Consider the following 16,007-nt stretch of genomic DNA (forward strand, 5'->3'; position numbering starts at 1 on the left):
GCAGAAGCAAGTGTTGAGTTGTGCAAATCGTGCAGGTGAAACAAGTCTTCAGCAGCTACCTCGTACATTGTAAGAGCCTTTGCCATTGCACAGCAAAATGTTGTAAAATATGGCATAATAGGTAGTGAGGTGCGGGAGTACAGTTCATCAGCCTGAACCCTTACATTGAGTTCCACCAAAAAATTACAACCCCGATGTCGTAAAGTCAGCTCTACAGAGCTCTTGTATGTACGATTTCCAAGGATGCACAAAATTAAGTTCATAATAAGGTCTATACTTCAACGAATTCACTTGAATAGCTTGTAGGGAGGGGCAAAAGGCAACTCAACTACTCGCTTGAATGGGCAGATACGGGATACAAGTCACCAAAGCATCTCTTGATCCAGAATCGACCTGATTTTCATCTGTTCTTCTCCAGTGTTGCAAGACGGGCCCCCAGCTTCCTTCGTCGATTCCAATCACCATATCTTGTTTTTGAGCCAAAAGAGCATCAATACTATTCCGATCACAATGGCAACTGGTGCATACTTCCGAATAAAGGCCTGGTGTTTGAAAAGTTTTGCGCATCAAATAAATGTAATGGTCAAAACAGCTACAGAAATGTTGAAAGAGTAGGATTTGCAATTCATTAAAACTGATGATTCTCGATTTCAAAACATTCTGAAACTTCTAGTATTCCATTAACAAAGAACACACTGATGAAAATTGAACAGTACCATCTTACTAGCAATAGGCTACAGCCCGTAACTTAAGCCAGCATTAAACCATATCTACACAACCAATTATTTTAATAACTCAAGAAAGAACTAGGTGATCATGGATATTCGATATGCAAACCAAGTATGGATTATAAAACTGCAGACAAGGTTAATGAGATACTTCTATGCTAACAACCTGGTCAGTAAAAGTAAATTTATGTCAGGTGTTGTACAAGGAAGAATCAACAAGCATTATATGGATCTGATATCCCTATCTAGTTTGATGGAGAATGCTCAACTTCAGCTCAGCTGACAAATGTATATGCCAAGCATAAGATGCAATTGTGCATGTGGATTACCTGCCGATTGAGGTCCTTTGCCTTATCTGCGTATATTCTCGTGTCAGATGTCAACCTACTTGACATTTCACTGACCTCTGCAAAGAATGAACAGCTGTTGTTAATAATACAGCCAACCATGTGCAATGCGATGCACGGAAAATGTGGGAGCAAGTATTTAATAGTGGGGACCATCAGAAAAGGGCAGCTCAAAATGCAATAAGCATTGAGTGTAAAGAAAAGCAAAAAGAATGCTAAGGTCCTGAGACAGAGTGACAGACACTAGAGTGAATAAGCTTCCATCACACAGAAAGGAAGCAATGCCAATTTGAAGGAAAAGCTCCTCGGTAGTACTAATGTAAACTTTGAATTCATGTCACAAACATCTACCAGTTTAGCGTGGAAGAATTATAATGAAACATTAGGAGCAGGAAATGCTTGGGAACTTACGATCTAGCTTTTCACCAACACCAAGAACCTCTTGAACATTGCGAGTCATAATTTGGTGCACCTCATAGAGCTCATCATTCAGTTTTGCAAGGTTCCTTTGAGTTCTAGTATCCAAATATAGTTTCTTAGTCTTCTGGATGAATGTATCTAAAGTAGAAATAGACACAAGTTATCAACCAGTAGCGTTTCAAATGATAACTGAAAACAACACCGACACATGAACTCAGGAACCATACCAAACTTGATAAAAGCATATGGCCTTGCAGCAGTTTCAATTTGATTGCCATTGACTCTCTCAAATTCATTCTTCAGATCTTCTAGGTACTGGAATGCAAGTTTCTTCGGATAAGAGCGATCACACATTGTCAGATAACATACTCGGCCCTCAATGATGTAACTGTACATTTGAATTAAGGCGCAACAAGACTATCACAAGAGGACTAAAACAGCAGGGGAAAATTACAAACATGATTAGCTGGGTGCTTTTAAAAACAGCAAATGATGAAAGCTGATGGTCAAATAAGCCTCAAATGAGAAAAATGGACTAGGTAAGTAGCCTTGTTAATGTAGTCATTTTAGAGCGTTTGCAGGGGCATCACATATATCCCCTTGACATAAGTGTATTTTTTTAGTTGTTTAAATGCAGTTAATTCTACAGGCCTGTTTATGCTGACATATTGGCTGACATATTGGTCATCACTCATCAGAACTATAAAAATGCAATGGCTAGATGTACATTGAGATGTGCATCATATAAATCATATAGCTTTGCATGGACATGCAGAAGTAAGCCTTATTCAGAATTGAAGAAAAAGGAACACAAATAACACAAGGATACTGGAAATAGTATGGCCCCGTCTCAATTGACATCCGTGAAGCTTCATGTTGCCCCTTTGACAAGTTCTTGAAAAGAAGTTTTGCTTGCTGCTTGTAGAAATCAGCATCTTTCTGATCACGCCCATCATCCAACCCTTCTGCCAGTGGAAGGCCATCAGTGACACGTGCTATCATTGTCAGCTTCACCATTGTGTCAAGAAGGCCAGAACCAACCACTAGAAACTATAGTGGATAACCTACAGAGTAAGATGCAAAGAAATGGCAGAAAATAGGTTCAGAAGCAGTTCCACTTCAAGTGGTTGCCTTATGCTACTACACAGAACATATCAAATTTTCAAGTAACATCATGTCACCATGCCAACAAGTATAATATAGACAACCAATCCAAGCGACATATCATAGCCACCAAACAAGCAATTCATGTCATTTTACAAGATCATATATGCTACAATCATCAAGGGTTACTTGTTCATTGCAAACATCCATACTGTTTCCCTAAAAAAACATACCGTTAATCAAGACCTAAGTGTTCCTAGCTTCACTAACCAGTATACTGTATTCCATAGCAAGATAGCACTGACTGCAATGCACATATAAGAAATAGCCCATAGTTTCAACCAACCGGTTTTTTCATTAGAATGTCCCTGCGGCATATACTGATATACCTCAAAAATGCACTAATACAACTATGTCTCCGAAGATTCAGAAGTAAAATAAATATGCTAGATCACCCACTTCAGCGACAAAACCACCACTTCCTTTTTTTCCCCACTGAATACCAAAAACAGTTCAGTCCAGATCGTATTGACCTATGATGGACTACACCATGATCCATAATCCCCTGATGAATAGATTCCCACTTTGCAAATAAATGAATCTGTCCAATACCGGTGCATGCAATTTACCTAACATTAATCGTACAGCAATCGCCTATGCACCACATCAGGGATGGATCTATGTACATCCCCTGCGATCGTCTCGAATAACAATGCAGAAGAGAGAAGGATCTATCTATAGTCCACGAGCCCTGGGAAGTCGGTCTGAGTCAATATCTCAGTCCAATATAGCTTGCACGATTCAATTTTCACCACAAGCAAACTCCGCAGCCAAAATTTGCGCTGAAATTAAAAATCGAAAGGCCCAACAGGCAAACAATGTTGCGAGAAATCCCAACCACCAACAGCTAAGGCAATTCTATCCACCCTCGCTCAGCTGCAGCGCGAAAACCTAACCCGAACAAACTAACCTCGCGGCTCAAATCCCAAAGCCGCCGTGATAGCAACAACTAGATCAATTCCTCAATTCAAAATAGAAAAAAAAAAAGGGGGGCAGACGATCGCATCAGATCTACCGGATCTGGACGAACTAGAGGGCAGAGGCTACGAAAATACGACGAATAAGGAGCAGATCGAGAGGTAGGCGGGAGCGTACAGGTGGGAGGCGGTTTCGGCGGAAGCAGAAGCGACGCGGCGGCTGTCGCCGGGGAGGGCGATCGCGGTGTCGCCGGAGGGGAGGAAGTTTCGAGGATCCGGAACCTCTCTGCGCGTGTCGGTCTGGCAGGGAGGAGAAATGCGCGGAAGGAGAAGTCCGGCCGCAATATTACTCGGCCCACACATTACGCGGCCCAGCTCCGAGGTGGCCCACCACGTTTAGCGGCCCAGTCGTAAGGTGGTTCTCTACTGGGCCCACCACTGTTCGTCCGTTGAAAAGACGCTAAGACTATCGGATTTAAAAATAAAAGGTATTACGTTTTAATGTTCTGTATTATTGAAATAATTATAAAAAAATTAAATAAATTTTGTGACGTAGACGGTGCTATTATCTAGTTTTCTTAAAAGAAATTGTTTTGATTTTAAAATATAAAAAGTTCCTCAAATCCCTTGAAAACCCTACTCCGCCGCGACCGAGAGCAGCCCCGCCGTTGGCTCGCCGCCGACGTGAGCTCGTGTCGTGGGGCGGTGATTCCGGGGCTCGATGGTGTTGCAGGTGGTAAACTACCGCATGCGCGTCTCCGTCCAGGAGGGCGGCCGATAAGGGCGCCGCCTGCGCCGTTCCCCGTTGGGCCACCGTCTGCGCGGCAGTTGATGAGATCGGCAATGGGACCTCCGAGTCCTGGTATGCGCCACGGACAATTTTTTGGCCGGGTATGCCGCCATCACCACCCCACAGCAACCTGTGCCGAACCCGCCTCAGTGAATTACAGCACTTCTTAATGGTGAGATTTTGATTGCTATAGAGTTTCGGCCCTTGGTCATGGATGGTTTATGCTAGTATGTTATTGTCAACTGCAAGATTAGCGGATGTCGTCTACATAGCAACAGCCTATGCATTCTATCAATGCAACCATAACTGTAACCAGGGCCGTACCAAACATTTTTGGGGCCCTGTGCTAAAGCTAATATTATGCCCTTTCATTGTAGTTTTTCATCATGTAGTACGTAACTGATTTTGCTTGCTAGGGTGCAATGTCCAGTTGTGATACAGTGAACAGAAAGCGCGAACATAACAACGGATATTGTATAATGTATAGAGTAGTTTCCTTTATGAATTAAATTATATAAGAAAAAGATGATATAGTTTCTGTTAAAAAAACTGCTATTGTGGTTTCTGTTCAACCAAAAAAAAGCTGCTATAGTGTGATCAAAGACAGTAGATGTATGTAGTGGAAGCCTTTTGGGCCCAGGGAATGATAAAATTGTTAAGAAGGTAACTGAAGATTAAGTTTTATTTTAGATGGAGATGAAGATTATGTTGGTTCACTTAATGTACAGATACTAAGAAACCTATTATTAGTATAAGTAATGGCAGATGACAACTTGCGAGTTGGGATGAGTCCAACAATTTCTCCTCTCAAAATTTTCTCAAGTTTTGTTCACAATAGAACTTCTAAAATTTATTCTCTCCAATGCCTTATAAAGAAACGTGTGTACTTTTGTTGGAATGTTTTCTAGCTAATACACATACTTACCAAAATTTGGGGGCCCTAATTTTGTGGGGCCCCTATGTCATCACTCACTCTGAACACCCTAAGATATGGCCCTGGCTGTAATTTGAACTGCAAAGTTATAAACCATCTAGGTAACTATAAGTTGGATAACCTTGTTATCTGTCTGATATTGTGATGATGTGCTGCTCTTCTTTCTTTTGTTTGGTGCATGGATGCTACTGCTGATATCTGTTTACACTTCCATGTTCTATCATCTGGTTTGCGATGTTTTTCCTTGGTGATTCATGGTTTAATGTGAGTTTTCTGAGGGTTACCTTTCATTTTAATCTGGCAATTTGATAAGCTAGATCTTCCGCTTCCTCTGGTACAAGGATGGACTATTAAATTATTAATCCATATTGCCGTGGTTTAACTGTTTGATTAGTAAATCTTGAATTTGAACAACAGTTAAGGTAAGAGACATTTAGTGTTAGGCATACAGTTTGCTCTGTACATTCTTTCCAAAACATAAGCTTCTGAACTAGGAACATTTCCTTGATCTAAAGTGCGCTGCCTATAACCCTGAATGCCAAGGGCTTAGATGTATTTCCATGTATTTGGTATACATGCATTCCAAATTCTTGATATAGGATGCTTAATTGTTTTAACTGATAGGAGACTTGATTGTTTTAACTGATGGAAGACACGGTGATATAATTCAGACACATAGCTATAACTAAATTTCTGGTGCAGCTTTTGGAAAGGTACAATAGACCATTCCTGAGATGAATCTGAATGTATGGATGCCAGGGAGCAATATTTCCTAATATTGGAGACAGTGACTGAAATCTACAGTCAATATTCTTCTGGGGGTGCCATTTGTTCTTACAAAACTGGATACATTCTTCACAGCAGTTAGTAAGCCTTGCGGGAGAAAATGATTTCTGGGAGTCAAATGTTTATCCTCATGCATGTTTCAAATTTTTGCAAATGACATGTTCTTTAATATAGCATACTGTTAAAAAAAATTCGACATGTCATAATAAGTCACATTCAGTCACTCACGTTGTCCGCTGCATCCTGCAATTACATATTGAATCATTCATATTGTTCACTGTGTGTGCCCTGTGATTGCAAATTTACAATCACTATGCCCATTTGAGCTATCGAGATATGTATAGGCCTGAGCAGGATGGGGACCCATGTTCTTTACTAAGGCATAACTATTATGCTGGAATTAGTAGCCTAGCTTGGAAGTTGATTGGTTCACAGAAAATAAGTTACATCAACAGTCATAAACCACTTAACAAAACACTCATAGGTATAAATGATTGTTTGAAGAAGCTGCACCTAGCACAGTTGGTCAGTACGCATTGTTACGCCCGCGCCACCCGCGTTTGAACCCGCTCGATGCCGGTTCTCACCAATTTCACAGAAGGGGTTTTCCCTTCTGTATTTCTTTTAAAAAAATGATTGTTTGTTTAGGGTGGGTTCTTTAGTAATATAGTCGAGCAAAGGTCTCGCGGCATTTGCATATTGTCTTTGGCGGTGCGAAACACCTCCTATATTGCTTCAGTCTGACTATGTAAATCGAGTTCAAGCATCTGACATTTCTTTACATGGATGTGTTTGTTAGAAACTGTTGTTAAGGTTTTCAACTTCACAAGTTCTTCTGTAATTATTTGCTTGTTGTCTATGATTCAAGTCTATGCAACATCGGAATACATTTCCCCCATAGAAGTTCTCTTCAGATTGATTGTGGCAAATTTCGGTTTTACTGCTCCGGACTCTTATTGGATTCAATTGACTATATTCATTGGTTGCCCTTCCGAAATCGTGTGGAGAAAATTGCACATTTCCCAGCATGCAACCAAAAACAATTGTAACAAACTTATTTGTTTGAGCTTAATTTTAGCTTGTGACTAATAAGTTCTTGCGCACATAATGGATTTTTCTTTGTTACCCTATAGTTTTTATTTAGATTGCTTGTTATGTGCCTACCAGTGTTATCTACAATGGCAGGCAGTCATGACGATTAATTCATTGTATAGCATATATGCAAACATGGGCCTGTGGCTTATGTGGTGAAGAGTAATTTAAGTGTGATTAATTAACAAGGGGCTTCATAAATTTCATATTGTCAACAATCATCTTACTGAATATGTTGCATATTGTACAACATCATCCTTTGTTTTGGTTTGTCTAGTCGATTGAATTGTGTATGAACTTAATAGCAAGGCCTGCTGGTGCACTGATGCAGCGTCTCTGGTAACATGATAAAGGAATGACTTATTTTTAATGCATCTTTTAACCTCTTTTTTGGTAAACTACCATGTTTTGTTTATGCACATACATATGATTTATTTTAACCTTCAGATCAAAATTCCAGGTTCTCCTCCTCCTGTCACCAACTGAGGGTTTGTGGATCATCCTAACTTTTCTCAGGCATTCCATTTTAGTAGTTTCTTGATGTACTTCCTGAAATATACATAGAGGTTCGGAGGCTTGTTGAATTGTAGCCAACTGAGGATTTGTGGATCATCCTAACTTATCTTCGCCATTCCATTTTGTATAGGACAAACTGATAAAGTAGTTTCTTGCTGTACTTCCTGAAATACACATAGAGATTCATAGGCTTATTAAACTGCTGACCAAATTGAGGATGCCGCCATCGTGATTTGTTGTGCCTGGGTGCTGTTCGCGATGTGCATTTGAAGACTTAGTCTGAGTTTTGCTACAATCGAAATGTCCATAGCTATCTTCAACTTGATGCCTATGCTGTGTAAACTGAACTTCCATCACAATCATGTCCTTGCGTGCTCTACTGCTTGATCTTGCACATGGCCCAGGTTGTGGTTTCGGTTGCAAGACTTGCAGCTGTCGAATAGTCTGTAGCTGTTTGTATCCGGACATTACAACTTGACTGGTCCAGCTTATGCGATTCTTTCTTTGAGATCATCCTCAGGTGACAGGCTTATGCCATCATGCATGAAGTGGTTATGTTTTTATGTTTCACTCCTTTTAATGTCCCTTATTAGGTGTTAATGAGAATTTTTTGGGATCATGAAATCATCATGACAAAGTTGAGCTTACAACCTTTGGTGCTGATCCGTTTCTCCTTTCCACTGGCAATCGTCACACCATCGTCGTCTGGAGTTTTAGATGGACCAGAAGCAGCTCCGCAGGTGGTTTCGTGATCCCAGAAGATTGTTGAGAAAATTCCTTGTATGTCATCGAATGTTACCGTTTTCCCTTATAGTGATGCACTATGAACTAGCCAGCGATTACCTCCAAATGTTTATGTGCTTAGTAATAACCTTCGACGTTGTCATTATGCTTTTTTTGGAAATCAACATAGTATTCATACTTGATATGTATAGTTGATACAATCTTTGCCATCCATTTTCATTGCATTTATCCATGATTACACACGTCCTTGATCTATTTTCAGTGGGCAGCCAGTGCCGGGGGCTTGGGCAGCCATGCAGGGCCACAGCCGCAGCCTGCAGGCAGTCTACTCTTCGGATTCAGGCATTCAGGCATTCAGGTATTCTTCTTCCCGAGCTTGCTTGCTTCAAATCTTCAATGCTCTGATAGAAAGTAAGAGCAGTAGCTGAGTAGCATATTCATTGGAGAGCTTTGTACTTGAAATTAGTAGTCTCGGTAGTTGGAAAAAAAAAGCTCTGAATACAGATTCAAAGCATCAAGATAGGTAGTCCGATCATTAGTTGGCCAGTCATAGCAATTTTAGTAGAAAGCTAGCTTCGGGATCAGTTGATCAGATCATTCAACTAAAACTGTAAGCCTGTCAGGCCGGGTAGGCTTTGATTTGAGGAACATCGGAGATTCCTTATGTTGTGACTGAGCAGATATGTCTATTGTGCCCGGCAAAAATGAATTTGCAAGGTGAGTGGTGTCATGAACTCATGATGTTGTAAGATGATCCCGAATTCATGATGTTGTAAGATTGGAGCCAAATCTTTGGTCTGCCATTTAAGCTGTGAATTTAACCAACCGCTTGGATTAAATTTGTGTGCTTGAGCCCCAACTCTCCTAAAATTTGTGCTGGATCTGCCCCTGGTCACTGGGTGACACGTACGAGGGCGGTTGCGTTCGTATGAAGCCAATTGATTTTATTTATTTTTTGTCACCGCCAAAAAGTGACCTTGTTTATTTACCACTATGACCTAAACTCAGATGATCCCATATTTTATTAATATGAGTGATATTATAATCAAAATATCAATTCTTTTAATAGCAAATCATCAATTTATTCTTTCCTACTTGGCCCAAGTTATTCCGTGTTCCCGGAGACGCACGGCACAGCCATGCTCACAGGCGCATGGGGTGATCCCTTGGATACTAAGAAGGTCAGGGTCTCCGGCATAGTAATGGCGCGAAGCAGAGCCGCCAGCTACCGGCGGACCTCACCTGACGCCGGCGTCAGTAATGGCGCTCGTACGTGCCGATGACGATGGAGTCGCTCAGTTGCTCACCTACGTCTCCGTCGACAAGCCATCACGCACTCACAAACGCATGCACTGGCACAAGGGCAGGCGTAGCTCGATTCACTTGCTCTCTTGCTTCGCGAACTTTGATGTTGTAGGCCATTGTTCTTTCATGGTAAGCTTTTGTTTCGGTGTCAAAGTTGTTACTGCTTTTACAGGGAGAAACATGTCCAGCTAAGTGAGCACCGTTAACTTGTTTAACCAATGAAATTTATCAAAAGTATGCTCGTGTTCCTCTTTTCTTTTTTTCTTGTAGTTATAGGCCATGCAGTATGCTTTTGATCCTCCTAAAATAGCAAATGTTTGACATGTATGGCACAAAAGTTAGGAATTTTTTTCAATAATAGTAATTTTTGGAAAATTGCAAAATTAATAGTCGAATTTACAGAATTGCAAAATATCTGTTGGCACACAAAATACCAACTAGGACCTATCGGCACTCATGCCGACATCCTATATGGCAGTGTGCCAACTAGGACCTAAACGGATTTAAATGGCAAAGTGTTTAACTAGAAAGTTATAGATCTCGTCGAAAAGCTATAATTTTTATATAAAGATCATCTCCATTCAAGATCGTATCAAAAAAATTATGAATTTTTCTTTGAATATTGTCTACACAATATAGGACTTGTCGGCATGTGGAATGCCGACAGCCCCTAGACTCACTGCCCGCTTGCTGATAGGTCCTCAGACCCATTGCCACGTAGTAAGTTAGCGCGCGGAGTGCTATCAATATCTATTCTTGTAATTTTGTAAATTCAACTATTTTTTTGCAATTTTCCAATAAAATACTATTTTTAAAAAAATCTCCAAAAGTTAGTACAAGAGAGGACACTAGTTCATTTTAGAAAAGAAAGACAGTTTGGCACTTTTCTGTTTTTTCTCTATGTTCTTTGATAATTCGTTGTTCTAGGATAATTCGTTGGTGCTTTTTTGCTCAAGCGATTGAAAGGTTTTACTCAATTGCTGGCGTTTTTCACTCGGGTTTGTCCTACGTAGATTAACGTGCGCAGGCTCCACTGCATTGATCATCAGGACCGCAGTTTTTGTGATGGAGTTGACAGAAATGGTGGGCAAAACAATCGGTTCCAAAAGAACCTTCCCATGATCTGCATCCTGCCTGATAAGAAGCGTTTGTGTTGGGTCTAAGCGGGATGGTGTACTAACTGGGGCCAAAGTTTGGTGCATGATGAGCAATTGCGCATTTATTTTACAAGGTTTTTCACCTCGCCATCACAGAAATCTCACCAACATCGGAGCATTCTGTAGTTCGCAGAGCTCAATGTTTCAGTGCGACTGCAGATTTTTGTGTGCAGAGAGTGTATCTTGCATTCTGTGTTCATCTTTCAACGGAACCCTCCTCCCCTGCATCTCCCCTGCCATGATTTTGGGAGAAAGCTTTTCTTCTTGCTCCACGTCGCTTTAAGCAAAGCAGTGAGGACGCGGCTGTAAAAGTGCTGAGAGCAACGAATCGACGGGTCCGAGAAAAGAAGGAAAAAGCACAAGAAAGAAAAGGCATGTTCATCATATAGCTGATGAAAGTAGTACTCACTACTCACACGGTCACACCTAGAGCATATGCGATGGTTACCGTGCAATAATAGCGTCATGTCTGTCCTAACGTCTACCACTTCAGGATTGGCTTGTCAGTAAAAAGGAATACGTTGTGAGATACATCATTGCATCACTCTCAAAGTAAAAGATTGCCACAGTAATTGTGTACTCTTCACAAAAGTGTACATATTGATACTACAAATATACTTGATGTATCACTCTCAAAGTAAAAGATTGCCACAGTAATTGTGTACTCTTCACAAAAGTGTACATACTGATACTACAAATATACTTAGACATAAAGCAGCACAATATCCTACTTATAATTCCTTTGTATAGCCGCGCCCCCTATGTGTAGCTCCCTCTTTTTTCTTTGCTTCTTGCTCCCTTCTTTGGTGCTCCACAGTGTTTCTGTTCCTCCTTTCTTTTATATTAATATATATTTAGTACAGTAGGATTCCCCTACTGTTTCTCCTAAAAAATATCCTACTTATAATTGAAACAAGCATAGGTGAAAAAAATGATCAAGAAAGCAAATAAGCATCACACGCTACTTTTTTTCCTTTGCCAATAGAGAGAGAGAGAGAGAGAGAGAGAGAGAGAGAGAGAGAGAGAGAGAGAGAGAGAGAGAGAGAGAGCGTGTTTCTGAGACAGAAAAAGAGAGCAATGGACTGGCACTCCTTGTCCGTTGCCTGCTCCCCATGTCCAGCTCAACCTTTGGAGACACCACTTGCCCGTTGCTCCAGGTGCCTGCCTCTTCTTCCTGTCACCCCCGTGATGTGCAGCACTGCAGCTCACTACTACCAGATGACAGTATGACACTCACAATGACACACACTGAGAAGTACATTGCATGACACCTGCAATCCATAAACCGCAACAAAGGAGTTCTTCCTCCTGTGTCATCCGTTGTTTTTATGCATTCACCATTGATCTGAAGAAGGATTTCTTGCCCCCTTCATTGGTGCTTCAGTGGCTGCAAGGTAATATTCTGTTTGTTCATGGTGTTGCTGTCCCTGATCACAAAAGGAGAAAACAATCAAAGATCAGGCAGAGGCCGGCTTCTTTGATAACCTTTTCTGCTCCTCCTATGAGTGTTTCTTGATCAAGAGCAGAGTGAAGCAGTATCCACACAGTATTTCTTGATCATGAAACCTTCTCCAATGGCGAGGCCAAGCCATCTTCTGCTCATCTTCTTCTCGGTGTTTCTTGCATTGCTCCCGGAGACCACACAGATGCAGCCCTCCCAGGCCTGGACTCTGCTCAAGATCCAGCAGCTCCTGAACCACCCTCCAATGCTCAGCCACTGGCGCCGCGGCACCGACTTCTGCGGCGGCGGCGGCTCAATGGGCCCCTCTAGCACGGCCGCGGTTGTGTGCTACGAGGACACCGTGACGCAGCTGCACATCGCCGGCGCGGCGGGCTCGCCTCCCCTGCCCAAGAACTTCTCCATCGGCGCCTTCGTCACGACGCTGTCCAGGCTCCCCGACCTCAAGGTGCTCATGCTGTCCGGCCTCGGCCTCTGGGGCCCCTTGCCGGGCAAGCTCGGCCGGCTCGCCGCGCTGGAGATCGTCAGCATCAGCGACAACTACCTCTGCGGCGGCATCCCGAGGGGCATGTCGCGGCTCGTCGGCCTCCAGACCCTGGTCCTCGACGGCAACATGCTGGGCGGTGAGGTGCCCGCGTGGCTCGGGACGCTGCCGTCTCTGGCCGTGCTGAGCCTGCGGAACAACTCGCTACAAGGCGCCGTGCCGGAGTCCCTCGGGCGCATGCCGTCGCTGAGGTCGCTCGTGCTCGCGTCGAACAACCTGTCCGGGAATCTGCCGGACATGAGCCGGCTGACCAACCTCCAGGTGATCGACGTCGGTGGCAACTCGCTCGGGCCGGCGTTCCCGAGGCTCGGGAGGAAGGTGGTCACCGTGGTGCTCAGCAGGAACAAGTTCGGTGGCGGCCTCCCGGCGGAGCTGGGCACGTTCTACCTTCTGGAGCGGCTGGACGTGTCGTGGAACCGGTTCGTCGGACCGTTCACGCCGGCGCTTCTGTCGCTGCCGTACATCCGGTACCTGAGCATCGCCGGGAACAGGTTCACCGGGACGCTCTCCAACAAGGAGCTTTGTGGAGACAACCTCCGGTTCATCGACCTGTCATCGAATCTCCTCATGGGGAGCGTTCCCACCTGCTTGACATCACAGGACAGGAAGCCGGACGCGGTGGTGCTCGTCGCGGCCAACTGCTTGGACAATGGTGATGGCTCACAGCACCTGTCACCGTTCTGTCAGACCCAAGCCTTGGCCGTGGGCATAGTGCCTGGCAAGGAGAGGAAGAGCACTGCCGAGCAGGCAGGCTTTGTCACCGGCATTGTAATGGCGGTTCTTGTCGCTGTTTCGGTTGTCGGTGTCATGGTCTTCTTTGCCGTGAGGAAGGTGACCGCGAAAGGTGCAAAGGCAAGGGCTCCGGCAACGTTGGCAGAAGAACATGCTTCCAGTGGCTACCCCTCCAAGTTGCTCGCCGATGCGCGTATGATCTCAATCTCTCTGCATAAAATTGCTTCTTTAGGATCGAAATTTGATGTCGAGACCACTAACTTCTGTTTTCCTCCGGGACTTTGGGACAAAAATAGGTTACATATCACAAACAGTGAAGCTGGGAGCTCTGGGGATCCCATCATACAGATCATTTTCTTTGGTCGAGCTTGAAGCTGCAACTAACAACTTTGAAAACTCTTACCTACAGGGGCAAGATTCTCATGGTGAGGTACGACGTCGTTTTCTCAGAATTGGGGCAACTGGTGCATGTTGTTTACTGTCACTTCTTGTAATTATGCTCATGAGCTCATGTGAATATGTGACCATGTTTTCATTTGGAATAGCATGGAAAGAAGCACATCTATATAAAAGTCTATTGTGTTTTTGTCAGATGTACAGAGGAAGGCTAGGCAATGGCACCCCAGTGACAGTCAGGACTCTGAAGATCGAGAGGAGCCAGACTACCCAAAGTTTTAACCGTCACATTGAGATGATCTCTAGGCTCAGGCATCAAAACTTAGTCAGCGCTCTAGGACACTGCTTTGAGTATGACCTCGACGATTCTACTGTAACTCAGTTGTACATCGTGTTCGAGTACGTGCAAAATGGGAGCCTAAGGAGCAGGATCTCGCGTAAGTTGTCGATTCCTATTGCTTTCGTTTCACTCACTCTGACAATCCAATCACTGAATGTAATGTTGCTTTCTGAACTGAATTTCACCAGAAGGAACTGAAGGGTGCAAGCTTACCTGGGCACAGAGAATATCAGCCATCATCGGTGTTGCGAAGGGTATCCAGTTCTTGCATGGAGGAATCGTACCTGGAATAGTTGGAAATAATCTGATGATTACCAACATTCTCCTAGATCAGAATCATGTTGCCAAAATCGGCAGCTACAATATCCCAATCCTAGCAGAGGCCATGAATTCCGAGGTAGATCAGTGAAAAATAACTTACCACTTTAACATTGCGCTACTTCCGGTAACTTTTGGGTGGCTGTTGCTGACTAACAATGTTATTTCGTTTGTCAATCCAAGCAGGGAGGAGCTGGAAGCAACTTCCAGACTGATAGGTACTTAAACAGAGTGGTACCTGATTCCAATATCATCTTGCAGTTTCAATCAATGCAACTAATCGCACCATCATTTTCTTTTTGCAGTCCGATGTACAGCGATAAGACTGACATCTTCGATTTCGGGGTGATCCTAGTTGAGGTTGTGTCTGGAAAGACCATCACATCCATGTATGAGGTGGAGATACTGAAGGAACTGGTATGCATCATCACCATCTCTACCTGACAACGCCAACTGGTGAACGTAGCTGGTAGAACAGGATCACCTGAATGGCTGAATCTCACTGTGCTGCAGCTGCAGTGGGCGATCGCCGACGAGGACCGGGTCAGGAGGAGAAGCTTTGCAGACCCAGAGGTGAGAAAAGGGTGCTCAGATGAGTCACTGAGGACGGTCATGGAGATCTGCCTGAGGTGCCTGGCCAAGGAGGCGGCGCAGCGGCCATCGGTGGAGGACGTGCTTTGGAACCTGCAGTTCGCAGCCCAGGTGCAGGCTGACTGGGAAGGGGACGCCCCGAGCAGCGACGGGTCCCCGGTGTCGTCGTCGTCCCGGGTCACCAGGTCTTCTCGGTTGAGCTTGAGCAGATGATGAGATCAGGTGCTTGCTTTCTGAATTGTGCCATTTTATCGGACTATATGAGACTCTACTGTCAAATTGCGAGATTTCTTGGATCACTGTGGCAGCAGGCTGCATCTGAAGATGGAAATTTTGAGAGAATGTACAGCATCTGCAGCAGCTGAAATGCTGAATCCTCCGGGATGTGCACAAACAACTAGCGTGTAGTGTCAGTGTAGAGGTTCTCTTCTTTCCAATTTCGCCAACACCCCCCCCCCCCCCCAAAAAAAAATCATTTTACTACCTTTAAGTATCGCGCGATTCCACAAAACCCCCTAAAGTATAATTTGGTTCATTTAACCCCCTCGTGTTCCAATACCCAAGTACTTTACCCTTAGACTGGTTTGTAACCATGGTTTTGATGATGCGGAAGCAATTTTGATTGTGTGGAGGTCTTAGATAGCCACATCACCCTCTAGAAACCCAATGAAAATGACCCCGCATTGTTAAAGAAAGGAAAAAGTCTATATAACCCTTTGAACTATCG

The 16,007-nt window shown here is 43.7% G+C and overlaps 2 protein-coding genes across 3 annotated transcripts; one reads left to right on the plus strand and one right to left on the minus strand.

Moving 5' to 3' along the window:
* Positions 1-98: 98 nt before the first annotated feature.
* Positions 99-3,888, minus strand: LOC133915275 (25.3 kDa vesicle transport protein SEC22-1-like). The gene is made up of 6 exons (XM_062358374.1): positions 3,755-3,888; positions 2,325-2,559; positions 1,723-1,883; positions 1,487-1,633; positions 1,058-1,134; positions 99-542 (listed from the first exon to the last, which is right to left on the minus strand). Exons 2-6 carry the CDS (start codon positions 2,510-2,512, stop codon positions 459-461), a joined length of 657 nt encoding a protein of 218 aa, XP_062214358.1. The 5' UTR covers positions 2,513-2,559; positions 3,755-3,888; the 3' UTR covers positions 99-458.
* A 6,669-nt stretch (positions 3,889-10,557) lies between these two features.
* Positions 10,558-15,685, plus strand: LOC133915277 (probable inactive leucine-rich repeat receptor-like protein kinase At3g03770). Of its 2 annotated transcripts, none has more exons than XM_062358377.1 (7): positions 10,558-13,828; positions 13,932-14,065; positions 14,228-14,468; positions 14,560-14,768; positions 14,873-14,907; positions 14,995-15,106; positions 15,203-15,685. In XM_062358377.1, exons 1-7 carry the CDS (start codon positions 12,460-12,462, stop codon positions 15,491-15,493), a joined length of 2,391 nt encoding a protein of 796 aa, XP_062214361.1. In that variant the 5' UTR covers positions 10,558-12,459; the 3' UTR covers positions 15,494-15,685. The 2 variants fall into 2 exon arrangements, with proteins under 2 accessions (XP_062214361.1, XP_062214362.1); XM_062358378.1 differs by having other exon boundaries at positions 14,876-14,907.
* Positions 15,686-16,007: the final 322 nt, after the last annotated feature.

This window comes from Phragmites australis, chromosome 4 (assembly GCF_958298935.1).
Source record: "Phragmites australis chromosome 4, lpPhrAust1.1, whole genome shotgun sequence".
Taxonomy (NCBI): domain Eukaryota; kingdom Viridiplantae; phylum Streptophyta; class Magnoliopsida; order Poales; family Poaceae; genus Phragmites; species Phragmites australis.